Source organism: Cryptomeria japonica, chromosome 3 (genome assembly GCF_030272615.1).
Source record: "Cryptomeria japonica chromosome 3, Sugi_1.0, whole genome shotgun sequence".
NCBI classification, from domain to species: Eukaryota; Viridiplantae; Streptophyta; class Pinopsida; order Cupressales; family Cupressaceae; genus Cryptomeria; species Cryptomeria japonica.
The window spans coordinates 592,998,096-593,019,529 of NC_081407.1; the positions used below are offsets into that span (position 1 = coordinate 592,998,096).

At 41.4% G+C, this 21,434-nt stretch overlaps 1 protein-coding gene across 1 annotated transcript in view; it reads right to left on the reverse strand.

Annotated features, from left to right (window-relative positions):
- Nucleotides 1-21,434, reverse strand: part of LOC131078619 (protein MET1, chloroplastic) — a 201,854-nt gene that overhangs the window by 101,935 nt on the left and 78,485 nt on the right. The window contains exon 5 of the mRNA XM_058016367.2: nt 4,436-4,556. Within this exon, the coding sequence (XP_057872350.2) occupies nt 4,436-4,556 (121 nt within the window). The remainder of the gene's footprint in view (nt 1-4,435; nt 4,557-21,434) is intronic.

Below are 21,434 nucleotides of genomic sequence, written 5' to 3' on the forward strand. Positions count from 1 at the left end.
CTTCATCATCTCTCTTCATAAAATACCAATTAGTTTATAATTGTTTTTTCTAAATGACTAATCGATGTTGGCATTAAGTTAAGTAATCGCTGCCTAACATTGGAAAAGATGGTTATCATTTCATTGGAGATTACTGCCATTAGCAATAGTAGCATTATGATCTTGGCTGCATCTCAAGAGGCTCAAAGCTTCTACTTGTGTCCACATCCTCAAGACGAAATATTCACACCACAACAGAAGATCAAGTTGCCGCGAAGTCTAACACACGACTCTTAATACCGCGGTGTGTGTATTCCCTTCTAGCAGAAGATATCAACATCGTCTACATTATTAGTTCGACTTTTCACAAGGTAATCGTCATCTTCCTTAATAGACTGCAACACTATCACATATAATCTTGTTTACTTTTAACACATGCTGTTATGATCGGTGATCATGACTTAATCAATTGATATCATTTGGTAGCGATACTTAATGGAATCGAGTGTTTTTCTAAATATCGTCATCTTCTATGTTATTCCTCTTCACACATCAATGACGGATCTTAACCTTCATTCTTCCACTATTGCTCTCCGGCGTCTAATGCTTCATACTTGCGGCTTTGACGTTTGTCGAAGAAACCATATAATTGCTCCTTCTTACATATTCTTTGACCGGTCCTTATTCATTAAATCGGATTCATGAAGTTGCCAATATGTCTTTGATCATGATTGTCGACTTGATGATGTAATTCAATTCCTTGGCAATCGGCCTTTTGGCTTTGATATTGCTGACTTGTATCATTGACTCTGTGTTTTTTCGTTGAAGTCATTGTGGTCCTCATATAGCTTAATCAATACTCTTAATGATGCAAACATGCTTCCTTTCAAAGTATATTTGTCATTCGTTGATAGAAAATATATGTTCATTTTATTGAATTATAATCGCTGCTTAGCAATTTTGTCTCTCCAGAGACTTCACAAAATTGAAGAACTTGGTGGCTATGATGTGTAACAGATGGGGACATCACACTTTCTATGTACCACCAATCCAATATATTAAACCTTTCTATATAACACCCTTCTAATATACTCATCGATACATAGAAGAAGCTAGTTCTCTCTGTATGCACAATCGAACATGAGAGATACCTTAGAAGACAGGTGAAAGAGAACAATGCATGGTACCAAGGCAATACGAGAAAGGGATTTTCACCGACAATGATAATCTTAGAAATAAATCCCTGTACATGGGCACAACTTCCCTATATACTCAAAATTTCTCACTGTTAATAATTAAGTCTAATGATGGAGACAAATTTTAGTGAATGGGGGATGATGTATAGGGTCAATGCCACAAACATCATTGTTACAGCATTATTAAGCATTAGATGCAGTAATTCAACACAATGTTTTTACCCATAAATGAGAATTAGAGGCACAATTTTATATTGAACACTAATTTGTTACAAAATATAACAAATAAATGACATTATTTCAAAAAACATTTCTTTCTCTAGAAAAAATAATTTAGTGCAATAAAACAAATTAATGTTGTTTGCCTTATTTTATTTTAACTATATTAAAATGCACTTCACAGTTTGTTTGTTTTTAGTATATGAAAAGAATTAAAATATTGGTTTTTTTTAAAATCCTTTTCAATCTAATGTTTTGCTTCCAGTATATTAATGCAAGTATACTTTATGGAAATGGGATATATGAAGGAAAAAATCAAAACAATTGCAACTTTTATTGACCCTCATGGATTCTCTCATGGGTGTTTCCCTCATGCGATCTGCAGATTAGTGTGTTTGGCAGAGTGGATAGGCTACTGCATGGAACAAATGGCTACATGGGATTATCCCTCTTCAGACAGCCTCTGCAAAATCACTCTCCAAAGTCCAAACTACTTATTCGAGTAACGTTTATGTGTTGGCAGCAGATTATTCCTGGAAACAATGTCTTCTCACACCATTATTCACACTCCCACGAGGGGCCTTCAGCAGGGTTAACAAAATCTTGGGTAGGTCATTTGTCTTCTCCAAAACCATAGCATGCTCTTCATCTAACACACAAGTGGTCTACTCTAAATCATGAATGGAAGGTCAGCAATTTACTCTGTCATGTGACTTCTTTTACAAGGGCTTCCTTTTTTTCTTTCATGAGCACTTCTCTATTTTCTACAGGCATTTCTCTCAAGGTGTTTCAATCATAGTCACAACATTGGTGGTGCTATAATACCATGACAAATTCAGGCAAACATTGAGCAATGTATTACTGATGAAAGGTGGAACATATACATGAGAATGTTGTTTAAGAAACCAGCCCAATCAATAACCCAAAACTTCCTATGAAGGTTTATTAACAATAATTATATTACAATGATGTAATATATGACATTTATTTATTCTAACCATAGACAACTAGCAAGCTCTTGGCCAACAAATTTTAAGAAAAAATCAGCCCTTCCAAGAAATAATATCTATCTTGGGAAACTTACAATCTCTTGTTTAAAATGTTAACTTCCTTGAGTAATAAACTACAATAATAATGGGGGTAGCTTTTAAAATCCTAGGGAAAAAAGGAATTTACATTCCATGTGGAGGAAGAAAAATTCAAATCTTCTTTCAAATGACCTTTAATTTTAAAAATTAAATCATAATTTACATTTTTTGTCTCTTTCATGCAAGTAAATTGAAAGCAAGCTTAAATAGCCTATGCAAGTACAATAAAGAATAAATTCATACAAAATAAATAGAATGTCATGTCCCCTTTCTAGAGTGGACATCAGAGACGGAGGAGTTGGCCTATCATTGGAGTCTCCTAGGCTAGCAGAGGTTGTTCGGGACTCATTCAATGCATATAGTGACTGGATTTTGGCTTTACAGGCAGTTTGGAGCCAGTTTGGAGCAGTTCCTATATTTTAAGAGGCAATTCCTACATTTTAGGAGGTTGTTCCTACTTTTAGGAGGTTATGACAGCATCCAGGGTTGGGGTTCCATGAGACCATTCTTGGTTTCAATTTCAGGAGATTTGGGTGTGTTTCCTTCCTAGTTTCTAGGAGCATCCCTAGATTTTAGGGAACTGCCAGTTGATCCATGATTTCCGACATCAGTCACAGATAAGTGACAGGTTCAGTTTCAGGCTTTTGGTGTGTTTCGAGCTTTCTATAGCTATTTGGGTTATATTTTTAATATATTTAAATATTTTCTAAGTTAGCATTTTAATATTGTAAATAAGGCTGCATTTAGCCATTTCGGAGTAATAAGGGGTTTTTGGCTTCATCTGGATTCGTATGCCCATGTGTTATAGCTCGTTGGAAAGGTCTTGAACTTTTCTAAATGATTTTCACTTGCCAGGGTCCTTTTGGCACTTGGAGTTATTTTATATTGAAAAAGTGGTGTTTTTTCTATACTTGGGCGCCCCATATTGGGAAATATGACTTTATATTAAAGCGCACTTTTCATATATCTTTAGGGTTCGATTTGGAAGGAAAGAGATATAAGGAGTAGGAAGCCTAATTTCTCATTATCTTTTACATATTGAAAACTTGTTTGGTGCGATATTGCTCTGGTAGAGCAATTCTTCAATCTGGGACGCAAACCCCATGATTGGTACTGGCTGGGACGTAGCCCTCAGCTATTGATTGGCAGTGGATTCTTTTGGCATTGGCATTATTGGTCAAAGTGTATGCGCTATTCCTTGTGGAGATTCAGATTGCTTGGTGAGGGTTCAATGGGGTGGTTGAATTTCCCAGCTGGGGCGTGATTGTTTCAGCTTGATGCCACCATTTCAGCAGGTACACTTTACGCTAGAAGTGGTGAAGACTTTCATTCAGCCATAGCTGGTGTTCTTGGTTTGTGTTCATCATCTACCCTTCAGTTGGCACCATTATTGGATGTAAGCACATCCCCAGTGCCTAGGGAATAATCTAGTTATTAAAAATCAGAAATCTGCCTGGTACGATTTGTATCAATTCTGATTTAATTGAATGTTCTTACTTGTTTCAGCTTCCTTCCTTATTTGATGTTCTTTATTCATTACTTGCTTATATATTCAAAAAAATACAAAAAGAAACCAAACATTCTGCAACTTCTCTCTATTTTGTAAGACCATCAGCAAAATCACAGGAAAATATAGCTTATTATTTTAAAAATTACATCAGATCAGCAAGGGGATCCATCAGGGATCTTTCATAGAACAATACAGTTACTCTCAATGTAATGTAGCAGGCAACTGCTTCTTGTTTTCATGAAAATTAAATTGTTTGCACAATTCAATGACATTATTCAATTGATTGATCATGCATGAAAAAATAAGTGCCTTAACAAAATAGAATTATTGAAAATAAGTTCACACTCCATTAGAGTAAGCATTTGTCATGAAAAGTTGTGATTTTAATGTCTGTAAACATAGTGAAGATATAGGAAAATTGCACCGTTAGAAATAAAACAAACCTGATTTAATTTGGAATAACAGCATGCAACATTGTAACTAGTCACAGCTAGTTCCTTTGGTTCAGGCTTTGATCCTAAAACAGACTCAAACTTCTCTAACGCTGATTCATATTTTCCTTCCCTGAAGTGAATAGAATGTCCATTGTCAAATCACTATTCACAAGAAAATCACAGTGTAGGACTTTATGGAACTCTGGAGGCCAAACACCAAAACAAAACTTAAAACTATACAAAATCTTCAACTAAGAAAACAATGAAAGACATGCTGAAGTTGCGTGCTATCTGTATCCTCTAATTTAAACCAAAAAAATGAAGCTAAGATTACTGTCTTTCAGGATGAATGTTTTTGCAATCACTATGACAGTAATATTTTCTTATAATATTTCACCAAAAACACTTCAACCAGAGTTGTTAAGATTCAAAATGGCAGGAACATAACGCATTCCATAGTATAACTACCCAGATAGTACAACACATACACTTTTGTTCAAGTTTAGCATACCAAGTTATTTGAGCCAAATGTGATCTAGCAATCAGATGATGGAATGGATGAAATTTGGCATTCTATGCAGTATTCTTTAAGAAAAAAAATGCAACAAACTATATATTCAAAATATTAATAATGGAAGTGCACGTTATGCAAGTAACAAAAGGATCATCAGGTGGGTTTGTTATGACATTGTCAGCACCTGGAAAAATGAGATTATTTTTTGGACCTTTGCAATGTTTAGCCAAAAGTACAAATCAAGAATTATTGTATTCTAACAGCTGCACTTAAACATACCATAAAGGATAATTTACTAGTTTAAGATTATCTATTACTTATGGAATATAACCAAGGGACTTATCACACTTTAGTAGCACCTCTTGTACTGACAAATAATATTTTTCACAAAGTATGTGATCGATCAAATAGACTTCAAAAATATGATTTTGGCATAATGAGAAATATTGTGATCAATTTAGATTCTATATTTATTAGATGCGTATGAAAGAATATGTTCTATGCATAGGTTACAATGACAAATACAAGCCATTTCAGGAATTAGCATGTAGCATTAGTGTTGTACCCATACAAAACTTTAATAATGTGTCGAGATTTAAAACTAAAGTCCATTGTTTTCTCAGAAAATCATGGTCAATTCTAGCGTATACTACAATATCTTGTTTTCTAGCTATTTATAGGATCAACCAAGATAAGTAACATACATCTTGAAAAGGCATTGAGATTTCAAATCATTCCCAATCACCGTACTTAGGAGCATGCACTTGGTAACATGTTTTGATAAAGGGAATTCAATGGAGGCATTTTCTAAGGTTAAGATCAAAGCAAAGCACAAATTCAAGCACTCAAAAATGAGGAAAGTGTGCCAAAGAGGCTAAGCACATGCCTTGTTAAGGTCTTGCAAATTGCAAGAATTATAGTGTTTAGATACGAACCAATATAAAGCAAGTCCGCATTTTAGGAAAGTGTTCAAACATACCTTAGGAAAGATTTAAATGTGTCAAGTCAAGAAGCGCATATCAAATAGGAGTTTCAAAAGTCTAGTGGCATGTTTCAAAGCATCATCCTTTATCATCATTGTTCTTAGGAATAGACTACAGCTCTCTAAACCGTTTCCCTTTTGCCTTTTATTTTTCTAAGTCATTCAGTTTCCACATTCCAACCATGTTCATTAGCGTAAGTCCCTTTGTGATAACCAGCAAGATCACATCAAACACACTGAGTCTATCCAGCATCAAAGTCGATTGTTCCCATTGTAAGCCTTCGATTTGTCTCATTTGGTCACATCAATCAGTATACGAGGTTTCTTTGTTCAAGAGACGGTAGAATACTTAGTATTTTATTCAAGTTGGAGGTGTCCTAAAAAACACATCAACACACTCAACCACCTAAAATGAATAAAAAGAATTATAAAATTTCTTTTACTCTCCACCTTCCATTTCATAACCACCATCCAACAACTGCCCAACCAACTCAATCTCCACCATTGATTTCCATCCTGTTGTTAGGTATTCACACATTGCCCCATTGCAAATGGGGACCCCCACTTTTTTCCTGCTTTCTAGGATAGTGTTAGAGTCCTTAACTATTAGCCTTTGCATTGAAGAGGTATTGATGATCGAGAAGCCAAGAGTCAGGTGGATAGCCTTGTGTGAAGTGTGAAATGAGTGAGTTTGTAAAGTCTAGATATCATGAGAGTCAATCATGAGTGAAGAAGGATTGCTAGTTAGGTCACTTCAAGTGCTCCTCTTGAGGAGTGAACTTCACTTCAAGTGCACCCCTTGAGGAGCGAACTTCTTGTGCCTCTCCTACAGAGCGAAGATTCATCCTAAGACTACATGATGAATATTGCACGATAAATCAAAGTTGAAGGAGATGAGCAAACTTCATGTTTTGAAGGAGATGAGCGAACTTCATGTTTTGAAGGAGATGAGCAAACTTCAAGAATCAAAGCACAAGAGCAAACTTCACCTTCAAGCCCAGATGAGCGAACTTCATGATTTGAAGGAGATGAGTGAACTTCATGTTTTGAAGGAGATGAGCGAACTTCATGTTTTGAAGGAGATGAGCGAACTTCAAGATTTAAGATGCAAGAGCAAACTTCACCTTCAAGCACATAAGAGCGAACTTCATGTTCAGATAGAAGGTAACTTCATGAACTGAGTGAGGGGAGCGAACTTCATGTTCAGTTAGAAGGGAGCGAGCTTCATGAATAGAGGAAGGGGAGAGAACTTCATGTGCTCACCTTGTGGAGCGAACTTCATGTATTCCTAAATGAGAGTGAATGTCCTTCATTTGCCCAAGAGGTGATATAAGAGTATTTACCTTGAGTCGATCTAATCTTCAGTTGAAAGCAAACTTCATGTTCAAGCCCATTAGAGCGAACTTCACAAATTGAGAGATAGGAGCGAACTTCAAAAATTCAAGGAGGGGAGTGAACTTCACCTTCTAGCATACAAGAGTGAACTTCATGATTGGACAGAGGGGAGCGAACTTCATGTTCTAAGCTTCAAGAGAGAATTTCAAGTGTAAAAATTGTGGAGTAAACTCTACTCCATGTGTTCCTAATTGAAGGCAAATTTGCAAGATTGATTACAAGACCACTACCTTGAGCTGATTTGATGTTTGGAAAGAGTCATTTTGAGTTAAGAAGATGAAAGGTGAAAATTCAAAGATCACTTCATGTGAAGCAAGGTCAGGGCGAACTTCATGAGCATCAAGGTTGGAGCGAACCTCTCTAGGAGCAAAAAACAATTTCAAATGCTCCTTCATGAGAGTGGATTTTCTCTAAATCCTCTTATCAAACCTACAAAACACATAAAATCAAAGAACATATCAAGTTAGAAGAACTATCAAGGTTATATATTATGTGTATTTGATATCATGTTTGTTTGTTTTGTAGATGGGAGAGGATGGTGATCGCAAAGCAAAAAGAGAAAGATTGTAAGACCTACACCACCATGCAAAGGGGGAAACTTCATGCCCAAGAGGAATCTCAATCCTCACTGCACCATGGAGACATGAAGAGATCAAAGGAGCACGAAGGAGAAGTTATACAATCATCCCAAGGCAAGCAAGCGAGGATAAAGGAAGGACTTAGCTACCTCAATGTTCCCCATCACCACTACTTCGAGCAAGCTTGTAATGTTGAGTATCAAATCTTCCAAGTCTACAAGCGAATTGAGGTGGTATCCCAGTCACCACCTGCCAATCAGAGAAGATCCACATCAGCATGTCTTGATTCAACAAAGTATTGCAATCATTTCATTGGCCAAAATAGAGTTTGTTGTAACAAACCCTAATTAGGGTTTTCATTGTAAAATCTTGGCCATTGATCAAATTGATTTGAGCCATTGAATTGGATTGAGAGCGCTATAAAAGGCTCAAATCTCTCATTTGTAAAGCTTAATAGTTAGCTAATAGTGAGTAGTTAATAGTTAGTAGCAGAGAAATAGAGAAGAATGGAACAGCAATTAGAATAGAAGTTAGATTAGGAGAAGGCAAAGATTATTGTCAAAGCCTTATTGTAAAGAACAATTAATTTCATTGAAGTTATGGTGAACTTGATTTGTTACTTCAACAACTTGCATGGTCTTTACTTCTTGTTTAGTCCTTAATGTGAGGTTGGTAAACTCATGGATAAAACAAGGATTTCCCACACGTACCAACTATTCATGTAACAGAACATTCATATATCAAAGCATAAGTAACAATAACAAACAACTATACCAGAAGAATGATATCTTTATTGAATTTTCAAGAATATGCCAGTACAATACCATCCTTACCGAGGTTCCATCCGAATCATATATAGACTCGATGGTTGGCCAAGTTGCCAACCGTCACTAACTACCAACTACCCCATCGGAACCTCTCGGTGACTCCAACATAAACATAAACATAAACACCCATCCCAACTGCAAACTAACATGTGTTATTGACCCCTAACATCAGCCCCCCCAAAAAGTAGTCGTCTTCCAGATGACTAATACAATAGGAGCTGGAATACAAAACAAAAGACTAGGATTGAGAAGGGGGAGGAGGCATCCCTGTAGTGGTCGAAGAAGAAGGTTGTTGCCCTATGTGGAGTCTGAGGTTCTTCTCTACCATCAACTGTCGTTCCTGTGCCTTCTTCACCATGTGTGCGGCCTCCAACAGTTTTGTCTTTTTGCTCCACCTATAAGGTAAGCTCGGCCACTTTTGCTACTAGTACTTGCACCTCCTTCTTCTACATGCTGCAACGGGCCGCATAAGTAGTCACCTTCGTTTCTAGCTCAGCCCTTAGGTTCTTCTCTACTGCGGCTAGCTGCGCACGCTTCTCCCCTTCCTTCTCCAGTTTTGCCACATACAGCCGCTGAGCCTACTGCTCTATCTGATTTTGTCACATCTGCAGGTACACATCTCGGAAGGATCCTTCCATACTACGCAAGGTGGCGCCCAAGGTGCCCACTCCTTCCACTAGTCGCATGCGCTTCCATTCCTGTACCATCTCCAATGTACTACTGTCTCGCCACCCCTGCTGCTCGAAGTGGCGCACAAACTCATCTGCACACCCAGAAGTCATGAAGTGGCGCAGTTTCTCAGCGTCGGCGGAGTTGTCGTCCTCCATCTGCCCAGTCAACTGTGCCATTCCACGTGCTACATCTGAAATCCCCTATAGCTCCCCAAAGAACCGTTGGAGCGAGCTTGTTGGATCGCTAGGATCTGGTGGAGTGAGGTGAAGTCCTGCCAGTATTCCTTTCAGCCTGCTTTCCCCAACATTGAGGATCCTCGGGCTCTGTCCACCACTTCCTGTTGCTCTATTATGCTCCTCAGCAGACTTCCTCTCATCCTGATCTATGATAGGGGTGGTCTTGTTCTGTGTCTGGTTTGGTCCAACGGCCATGGCGTGTAGTGAAGGCGAGGGGGGAGGCTGAGGTGTGAGTGCAAACTGCCCCAACCACCCGTCCAACGATGCATCTATATCCTCATCCGTCAGTGTCTCCAGTACTGCCAACTCCTCCAGACCATCTCCCATCATCGGTACATCCCCTGACTCATCTTTCTCTACTGGTACTGTACTAGTATCTGTCGTACTAGTACATGTTGATACCGTACTAGTACCTATTGGTACCGTACTAGTACCTGTTGGTACTGTACTAGTACTCATCGTACTAGTACCTGTTGGTATTGTACGAGTACTCATCGTACTAGTACCTGTTGATACCGTACTAGTACATGTTGTGCCAGTACCTGAACCTGTCATACTAGTACCAATTCCCTGTACAACTACCTCTTCTTCCCCTGGTACAACCGTCTCCTGAGCTATTTTATTCGGACTATGCTATACGGCCTCCTCTGCCACCGTCTGGTCTGCCATACTGGTACGATCCGCAGCTGCTACAACTTGCGACTCAAGTACAGCTAAACTTATCTACGACATTGACACCCGCCGTTGTGCTAGTGGTTCTCCTTCATTGATTTTTCGGAACAACACCCCTACTAGTCGTACGTCTCCGACCGGACTGGCTACTTTAAGTGCTTCCTGTGGTACCAAGTGTGCTGAAGATAATTTTGAGGGTGTAAATTTCACCCGCGTGCTCTTCCACTATGCCTATAGCCCTCCATACTGCTCTTCCTCTTCCTCCTCTTCCTGTTGCTGGGATTCCGCTTCCCCTTCATCATCTCTTGTTGTGTGTGGTGCCATACGGAACCCCTCATCGCCACTCTCCTACTCCTCAGTCTCTTCGGCCTCTTCCTCAGAATCTTCGGTACTGTTGTCATCTTCAACCTCTACAGATACGTCCAACTTCCTCCTCCTATTTGCCGGTTGCACGATGTCACCAAGTATGTCCAGATGGGCATAATAGTACATGGTCGACTTATTAGGTTCCACCCTTCCGCACGGTTCGAAAGGCCCCCACATTTCTGGCGGTACTTGTAGACGTACGGCATCCAAGAATAGGCTGATGGCATGGTGGCACATGTAAAATGTCTTGTGTTCCAGCTTGAGAAAATCATGAATTCTTTTCACCAAAAGTTGCCCCCAGTTGTACACTTTGCCACACTTAATCCCATTCATTAACCCTATCATCCAAACGGCTATGTCGAATGCCCGGCTGGCTCCTGTGAGGCGACTTTTTACCAAGTCCATCAACATTCTCCATTCTCCTGGTGCGATAAATGCATGCTTCAACCCCCTACTGTCAGACCAGGCGCTTTTCCATTGCTCTTCTATGAGGTCATCTTTGCATACCAAATCCAACAGCCACTTCTTCTTTTCCTTGGTGAGCTTCTTGGCCGGTTTCGCTGCAAATGCTCCCTTCTCGCGTATACCCAATACCCTCCTGAAATCTTCCGGTTTGAATGAAACTCGTACCATGCAGCCCTGGAATTGAATGATGGAAGCCCTTTCCTGGAGGTTGTATCCGGATACCATAGTCCATAGCACCGGCTCAAAATCCTTAATGTTGAATGTCGACATCTGGATGGCATGGTCTACCTGAGCTTTTTTGAGGGAGTCCTTTATCACATGGTCGGGGGAAGTTTCCTCCCACCAAGTACGGCATTCGCTGCCAATCACACTCTCAAAGGCTACATTCTCCGTCATGATTCCCTCTGGATCCTTCTGCACTTTTGGCCTGATTTTGGCCTTCTCGCTGCCGCTGGCTGGATCTGTAGTTGTCATGGTTGCACTGCAACTGCTTTGCCTTATTGTCCTGTCTTTGTCTCGTCCTTGACCGTTATTATAACGGTCTGCAAGTGTGACCTGCCAATTGGTACGGACCATTGGAACAATTGTTGCCTCTGCACCGTACGAATTAACTCATGCACTTTCGTTCCCTGGTCGTACGACCTCTTCAATCTGCGCCAACTCTTCACTCAGCTCCACGCGGATGGCAGGAATCTCTGCACAGATACCCTTAAACATTTTATACAACTGCTCCCTACGTGTACGGACATCGCGAAGGAGGGGATTGTACGGATCCTGCACGTACGGTATGTTCATTTTTTGAACGTACAATCTTTCTCCTTTATCCACTGGTAACTATACAAGATCGTACGACTTAGTTTCCTATGGGTGTAATGTTTCGTCGTACGGTATTCCTCTCTTTCGTGTACGGATTCCTCCCCTCACAAGCCATACACCATACGGGCTATGCCAGACTCCCTTCTTTGTCGATCGTACGTCGTACGGATAACTCAGGCACTCCCTCAACTGTCGTACACCGTACAGGTGATCAACATACCCCCTGTCTACAGACCATACGCCGTAGTGCCTTTTCCCTGTCTTGCCTGGCCGTAGACGTACAAGCTATCACCATCGTACAGGCTCCTCACTCTTCCTTCCTCAGGTCGTACGTCGTACGGTCTGTCAAGGCCGTATGGCTTTTCTGGCTTCAGCTTGCGAATTCCTTCTGCCTCCGTCGTCTGTACGGTTTGTGCTTGCTCTCGCGTGATGTGTACGGACCTGTACGACCCTACTTGGCACCTGCTTTTTTCTCTGCAATTTTTTCTTCGACAAGCTCTTTCTCTGTCCCGATTCTGCCTATGTGCTGTGTACAAATAAGCTCTAGGGGGTTTTAAATAATCATTTTGTCTTTTCAGGGTTAGAGTTAGGCTTAAATATTTCATTAATAATTTATAAAACAATTGCCTCTTTATTAATTGTATTCTTTCCTTACTTATTTCCCTTACTTTTGCCTTGCACTTTAATTTTTTAATACTCGCCAACCCTCACCTTTTTATCTCCTCCATATGCTCTTTTCTTCTTATTTTTAATATCCTGTCTCTTATCAATTGTTTTAATTCTTTTATTTGACAACACTTTTTAAATGTTTCCACTTTGAATATGATCCCAGCCTCCAACATTTTGTTGATTTCCTCATTCACCTTGGCTGCGTAGTTTTTGTTCATCCTGTACAGTCTCCTCCGTACGGGTTGGGCTCCTAGTACGAGGGATATGCGATGTATGCACGATTCTGGTGGTACCCCCTTCAAGTCCTTGTAGGTCCAAGCAAAGACATCCTTGTATTCCAGAAATATCCTGAAAGTCGCCGCCTTCAGTACGGGGTTCCAATCATCCCCTACGAGTATCACCTGCGGGTCCTCGTCCTTGCCTAGATTGATTTTTTTCACATCCCTATCCTCGTACTTGATGGGTTTGTCTCATTCAAACTGGTGGGCTGGTGTGTCATCCACCCATGCCATTCCCTCCTAGTACCTACCGTACTCCGAGGGAAATGACTGCTCTTCCATACCGCCACTTGATTCCCCAATCTCGCATATTTGCAGCATGTGGCACTCCGGGTGGAAGACCTCGTAGTCCTCCATCTGCCAATGGAAGAGTCTAGCCAGCAAACTAGTTCCATCTTCAGAGCATCCATCCAGTTCCAGCACTCCTCCTTCATTGGGTTCCTTCCCTCCTCTGTCTCCTTCGGAACGCCACTCCCATCTATTTGAGTCATCTGAGTCGGAGTCAGATGACGCGAGCTCTTTACTGATTGACTGATTCCTCAGGTCAATCACATACTTATGACCTTCACTCTCGATTGAGAGTGTATTCTTCTTCCAATTATGATTGGCTCTAGCCTTGATCAGCCATCCCCTTCCCAGGAGGGTGTCATACGCTTTTCTTTCCAGTGGGATGACTACGAAGTCCAGAAGGAATTGTTGTGTCCCGATCGCCACCTTTTGTGCCATGAGAGTCCTGAGGGGTTTGATGTCGTGTTGATCCGCACTAACGAGATGGAATGTTGGTGGCTAGAGAGTAGGCTTGCCAAAACCTCTCCAAGTTTCTTTCGGTAGCACGTTGATTCCGGACCCACCATCCACAATGGTGTTTGTGAGCTTTTGTCCCATTATGTCCATCTCCACCACAGCAGGTTTTTGTCCAATGCTTACCGTGAGCAGCATGGGGTCCATGGCATCCATACTAGGTTCCTTCACCGGAGTCGTACTGTGTGGTTTTGTCATCGTTCAGTGTTCCTGGCCGACGGTGATTTTACCAGCTCCATTTGTCAGGGCCATCCACAACTATGGCATGGTCTGTAGAATGTCGGATACCCGTACGGGTATAGTGGTCTGTAACATCTGCTTAATGATAGTTTTTTCCGTTACTGACCGGAGTGGGGTACCGGCAGCCGGGTGCGAGGCCCTCCGTTCTTCTGCCATCGCCCGCTCAATATCTACCTTGGCTTCCTGGAGTCTTTCCTTCTCCATGTGAGGGTCAAGATACATGGCTTTCTTGTTTTTCAATCTTGTGATTGTCAGTACACCTTCCTCTGGTTCTTCTACCTCCAGCATATTCACCCCTTTATGCTTTGGACACTCTGTGTCATCATGATTCCCTGGACCGCACCATTTGCACAACAAACTTCTTGCGTCATCTCCATTTTGACATTCATGCACAAAGTGACCCCATTCGTTGCATTTCCGGCATTGAATCATGGGTCGTCCCTTTGCGTCATATTGAATTCTACTACTCAACATGTTATTATTGAGCTTGTTGTTACCTCGCCGGTTGTTTTGGTACCTGTTATCACAAAAGCTTGCACCCTTGCTGAGCTATCAACTCAGCAACCTTGTGAAACATGGAAACAACCCTGAAGTGTGGGACCTTGCACGAGGGGGTTGAATCTCCGGAGAAGGCTGGCTTCCTTTTCTATCTAGGTGCAGGTGTTGAACCAACTCAACACTTCAAAGCTAATTCCTAAGCCTACCCTAACAACTTGCAGAGGAAAAGAGAAGAGAGAAATTGCTTGAAAACAAAGGGAGGTGATGCACCAAGAAGAGATAGTTCCTCTCCCTACCGAAATGACACAAGTAATGAACTGAAACACCCTGAAGAAGCACAACTTTCAGTTGTATGAGTAACCCCAATGCATAGATGAAGGTTCGAATCCACTGAATGCCAAGAGGGGAGAAGAATTCCCACAAGTGACACTCAGAAAACCAGTTAACACAGAATATATGAAGAGAAAGAGCCAAAACATACACCAATGAAGAAGGTAAGAAAGCATACACAACATATATAGGTTGAAAGGAGGCAAGAATAGTGTTCTTCAATTAATCATAAGGCCAAACGCCAATCTTACAGTTGCAGAAATGCAAAGATTACAAGTCTTCAAGAGAAGGGGAGAGCATAAGAAAACTCCAAGCAACACGGAGAGACCTTTACAATGAGGCTTAACAGCCTTATATAGAAAAATGGGTTACAATGGTGATCATGACCCCTGCATGTCAGTCTGCAAGTGCAGGGAAGTGCATGCACCTGACTTGTACATGCAAGCAACCTAGCCATACCTCCAAAGGCAATTCTCAGGAGGATAGATTGACTGATCTTCCAAAGTCAGGCATGACATAAGTCACCAAGCATGGCCCCGTACCTCCCTTGATGGAAATCCTGCCAAAAACATTAAATGCACCCCTGTGGCTCCACAAAAAAAGTGCATAAGTCACCAAACTGTCGGAGCATTTAAAGCCTTGAGTGTCGATCACGCCATCCAGAAGTGTTGCAAGTCAGCAGTAGTTTGGAAAACTTCAGAGACCGGGGTCATCATAGTTGGAGAACTTCGGAGACCGGAGTCTCCGTAGTTGGAGAACTTCGGAGACCGGGGTCTCCGTAGTTGGACAAAGAACTTCAGAACCTGGGGGTTCCGGAGTTCCGGGGTTGAAGACTAAGGAACTTCGGAACCTGGGGGTTCCGGAGTTCCGGGGTAGAAGACTTAGGAACTTGGGGAACTTCGGAGAACGAGGTCTCCGTAGTTGGGAAACTTCGGGGACCGGGGTCTTTGTAGTTGGAGAACTTCGAAGACCGAGTTCTCCATAGTTGGGGAACTTGGGGGACCGGGGTCTCTATAGTTGGACAAGGAACTTCCGAACCTGGGGGTTCCAGAGTTCCGAGGTTGAAGACTAAGGAAGAGGTTCCGAAGTTCCGAGGGTTGAAGACTAAGAAACTTTGGAACCTGGGGGTTCCGGAGTTCCGAGGTAGAAGACTTAGAAACTTGGGGAACTTCGGAGATTGGTCTCCGTAGTTGGGGAGCTTCGGGGACCAAGGTCTCCGTAGTTGGGGAACTTCGGGGACCAAGGTCTCCGTAGTTGGACAAGGAACTACGGAACCTGGGGATTCCGGAGTTCCGGGGGTGAAGACTAAGGAACTTCGGAACCTGAAGTTCCGAGGGTAGCGAACAGAAGAAAAGCTAAGGGAAGGAAGGGAACTTCAGAAACTTGGAGTTCCGAAGCAGGAAAGAAAGAAGCTAAGGCGAAGAAACTCGAAACCTTGGGGGTCAGAAGTTCCGGGCTAGAGAAAGAGAGGGCCAAGGAACTTCCGACAAGACAGCACTTCAAACCATGATTTCACTACTTTTCTCCTTGATCAACTGGGCAACGCTGGTCCACAGAACATATCTCTGATCGGTTCTCACTGATGGACCGAGGGTGTCATAAAATGAAAACAGTACCCTCCAAGAGAGGCATCAGAGTTTGCTGCTGACTTCGGAGGTGTCGCTGGCGGTGTGACTTGGTTAGGTTGGGCATAGAGCACTTGTGTTCTTCGTGCTTTCAAGTTGTACGGGCATTCCTTAATGGAATGTCCCATTACTTGGCAGATGTCACAGAAGGCTTTTCGAGGGCAACTCCCCTTAGTGTGCCCTTCTGTCTTGCAGTCGGTGCACCATAGTTCCTTTCCTTCCTTGCCACTTTCTTTGTCAACCTTTAGTTCTTTCATCATCCTCATCATATCCCTTCGGAGTGCTTGCACAGTTTTGGACTCCCCATCGATGTCTTCATCCGTACTGTCACCATCGCTCACCTGGCGTTTCCCTCGGGATGTCTTATTTTCACTTTCAATATCCATTGCACAGTTGTATGCTTCGTCATATGAGGGCGGAGGGACCACCTTCATCTTCCGCCTGAGAGACGGTACCAGTCCTTCAACAAACCATCTCTTCTTGAGGCCATCAACCAGCTGGTTCTCCATCTTGTTGAGCAGTTCCCTCAGCCTTCTATTATATGCCTGCACACTTTCACTTTTTCCCTGCTTGGTATTGTAAATCTCGGCCACAAAATCATTGTCATCCCGTAGAAGTTTGAACTCCTTTTGGAAAGCCTTCTTCAGATTGTTCCAAGACATTTTATACTGGGCATCCAGGTCTGTATACCAATCAATTGCTATTCCTTGCAAAGTGGTTGGAAATGCCTTCAACCAGTAATCTTGGTCGTCCTGGCCATTTGCCTCCCAAATGGTCATGCATGTCTTACAATGTCGTACGGGATCCTCTGACCCGTTGCCCATGAATTTTGGAAGCTTTTGTTTCTCCGGGATGTGTGCCATTGTTTTTGTCTGGAGGGTTTTATGTAGTGCTAGGAAGTTACTATATGCCCGGAAGGTATTATGTGTCTGGAACGTACCATACGTTCTCGACCTGGTTGGACCCCTGTTCGCAAGGCTTTGGTCACCCTCGCTCGTATAGTCCCTCCTTCTCGGGGTTTCTGGATCTGACCCTCCTATTTTGGTTTCCTCTGAAAAGGACAAATTCCTGATGCCGGATAATGTTGCTTCAAAAATATTGGCGACCTCTGCGTGCAAGTCCCATACCACCTCCTCTCGTTCAAAATACTCTGACGGGTTACTCTACAACTCGGCTCCAGAGTCTTCTTCACTTGACGTCGAGTGTGGGGCCTGGTCGACGAGATCTTCCTCCACTACATCTAGAAGTGGCAGGTTCCTAGCGACCTCTGCCAACTCCTTCCACGTACACGGCCTTTGTCTCTCCTGACTATGACTCTGACTCGCACTCCGACTTTTGCTATGTTTCTCAGGTATCTTCAAGTCAGCAACCTCCCTTAGTCGTCGTCTCTACTCGGCCTGTTCTTTTATACGGAGAGATCTCTGTGCAATTCCCTCGTCTACTCCTTCGGTGGCAGTGGTACGTTTGTCTTTGTTTGGCCGTAGGGGCATTAAGTGCCAGAGGTACGACGTCGGCTTGTCTCCCTCTCCTCTTCCTCCCTACGGTTGCACTCTTCATACCTTTGGAGTACTTGTTGCCGACGGAGTTCCTGTGCAGTTTCCTCCCTTCGGTCTTGAAGTGCAATCAGATTTCTAGTGAGTAACCTTGGAATACTTCCGAGCAGGTCAAAGACGGAAGTGTTGACGGTGAGTTCACCACGTATAGTGCCTTCAGAGACGGCTCTCTCTTGAGCCTCCCTCTGCACGTGCTGCGTGACCAACACGTCCCACAACTCTACCAAGTCTGCCGTCAACTGATCCTCTCGTACCTCTTCCGTGGTACTTTCTTCGTGCGTGTTGCTGCCCACGACAATTAATTGTTGGTTGAATAGCCGGCCCATTAATTCCTTCCGCCTGCAGCCGTAGTTATCTTCAGGTTCGTTCAGGCAATGGCGCCAAAATGTTTAGTCCTTAATGTGAGGTTGGTAAACTCATGGATAAAACAAGGATTTCCCACACGTACCAACTATTCATGTAATAGAACATTCATATATCAAAGCATAAGTAACAACAACAAACAGCTATACCAGAAGAATGATATCTTTATTGAATTCTCAAGAATATGCCAGTACAATACCATCCTTGCCGAGGTTCCATCTGAATCATATATAGACTCGACGGTTGGCCAAGTTGCCAACCGTCACTAACTACCAACTACCCCATGGGAACCTCTCGGCGACTCCAACATAAACATAAACATAAACACCCATCCCAACTACAAACTAACATGTGTTATTGACCCCTAACACTTCTCAACTTGCTTTCATGTTGATTAGATTGAATGGAGGAATCTGTTGAATGCATTTGTGTGGAATCCGTTTAGTCCATACCACTAGCCTCTTGCTGATTGTAAGTGCACCTTGCGTGGTCAACTGGAATGATATGAGCTTAACTTCAAATTGCTATGCATCCATTGTTTATGCAATAACTTGATTGGTGATCAATGTTTGACGATAATGATTTAAACATCATTGAAATGTCCTTAGAAGATTGCATTGAGCTTGTGTCAAATTGTTCAAGTTGATGGTAAGACCTCACCCGGTAGGATTCCATCTAATCATTCATCCATTTTCTTGCATTCTAGGTCCTAGAATAGACTCTTCCAACCCTTTATCTTTTGCCTTTTTTTACAACTCAGGCTAGTTTAAGATAGAAAAGCATCACAAGATTGCAACATCAGATGATCAAATTCAAGCAATTCAAGCATTCAACAATTCAATGTAAGTCCCCTTGTGATTCCAGCATAATCACATCAAACCAATGAGCTTATCCACACGTCGTGACCCAACATTTATGAACCTTGGAGTTGTCTCAAGTGATCCTTAAGCCAATCTTCAGCATTTGAGTAACTTTGTTCAAGAGAGGATAAGATACTTTTGGGTATTTTATTCTGTGTTCGCATGTGCCTAAAAAACACATCCAATCTCAATAGTTGATCTCTCCAACTTGAATTCTATAAATTTAACCTTCCTAAGACATTTTCATAGACATACTTATGTGGTCGAAATGAGCAACCACATTCCAACAACCTCTGAGCACAACTACTTTGAAGTACAACAAAAACAATGGTGAAATCTCTTGTTTTATTTCATTTCTATTTCATGATTTCTAGCTCAATTGAAGGTGGTAGTAAAGGTTGAAATAGGACCATTCTAATTGCTTCACTAAGTCAGTTTACATAAGAATTGGGGTACAATCCAATGTTGGGCAATGGAGATTTGGAAGCAATTCAATCTCATGAATTCACCTCTCTTTTGGAAGCAACTCTCTTTTTGGAAGAAAATCCCTTGGTTCTTGAAATACGTTTGGGATTTGTGAATCAGCCAATCTAATTGCTCCCTTGCACAACCTGCACTAGAACTTTCTACTTCAATTTGTCCTTCTTCTTGACTAGATTTCAAGATCACAAGACAAACATTTTGCTTGATTGGTGGTCCCAAGAGAAAACTATTCCTACTCTTTGTGTGCATTGATGTGGAATGTTGAGCGTTCCTTTATCAAGTGGTATTTATCTTCTCTTCTAGAAAATTTCTATCCATTTCTCAAACACACTGGTACCCAGACACCACCTCTAACACATCTAGCACTGCACCACCACTTCACATTCTATTTAATCAATATAGTAGGCAGCTACAGTAAACTTGAACTTGTAATGGCTACTGACTTGCAATTTAATATCCTTATGCAACCAAATCAACGTATATAGTTGTTGTTGTCCATACATTAAGCCCAAGCTTTCAAATTTAAACTTTTGACAACCAAGTTCCTTGAAAATCTAGATTCAAAAAAAATATTAACCATCATGGTATTCACATTGATTTTGATAAGGAATACATTATCATAATCTTCATTCAGTTTCATCATCTTTTGCCACTTACTTCTTCATAAAGTGCATTTGAGATTCACTTCTACATGCAGTTCTAGTCAAATGGCAATTTAGCAGAAAAAGTTAATAATCTAGTCAACTAGCTGATGTCAGAGGAACCTATGTCAATATGAAGAGTACAATCTTTGTCCAAATCCCTTTTTCCTTCATGCCTTTTCTAATTGAATTAGAATTAATTTTTCACTTCCTGTCATGTAATTAATGGGGTTGATTCGTGAGTATTAATGTGCATTAAACAAGAAGAGTGTCTTACGGCTCATGCTGGACATGTTGCCCAGGAACCCTATAAATTCTGTCTAAAACTATCAGATCCACCAAGAGACAGTATTACTCAAAACTGATAATAGAAAAATTTAAAGAAAAACAATCCTGAATGCCATTTATAATGTTATCACTTCTAGGATCGAATTTGGATTCTTTGTTATCTTTGGTCTCGGGCTCTTAGGTTTACCTCCAGTGCTTTTGATAATTGCCTCTCTCACCTTGACAGTATCACTCTCATGCAGATGTGCTGACAGGGCCCCACTATTGCTAGGTGGATGCAGATTTTTGAATTTTGGCTATTTCCTATTTACATTTAGAAAATCAAATTTTTCATTTTTATTATCATATTATCTTAAGTAATTATTTTGAACTGGCAAAATGATGGAAAGCTGCTACAGAGAAACTCCAAGCATCCAAACAAAAGTAAAGGCTTGAAATCAGGTCCTTAAAGATTGCAAGTTCAAAATCAGCAAGGCAACACCATAATTAAATATCAGCATTTTTCGCTGATTTTGCATGCACTGTCTTATGCTATGGATTTGAAAATAGACTATATACGTAAGCCAATTCCATGGTTCTTTAAGTAAGATGCTACTGATGTGTCCTGGGAATATCTCCAAGAATTCAAACAGAATTGCATTAAGTCAATTCCTTAGAAAACTGTTAACACTTTAACTTTGTTGTATTAATTGATTCAAATTAACTGGATATGATTTTCACATTTGTGGGATTTTGAAACACAAAAAAATAACACTTGTGCCAATTAATCATGTGACCTCAAGAAAGTATGGCCTCAAATCCTTGTGCCCAGAATTTATCTTTTTAAAATTTACATATAGGTTGTTTTTGTTAGGAA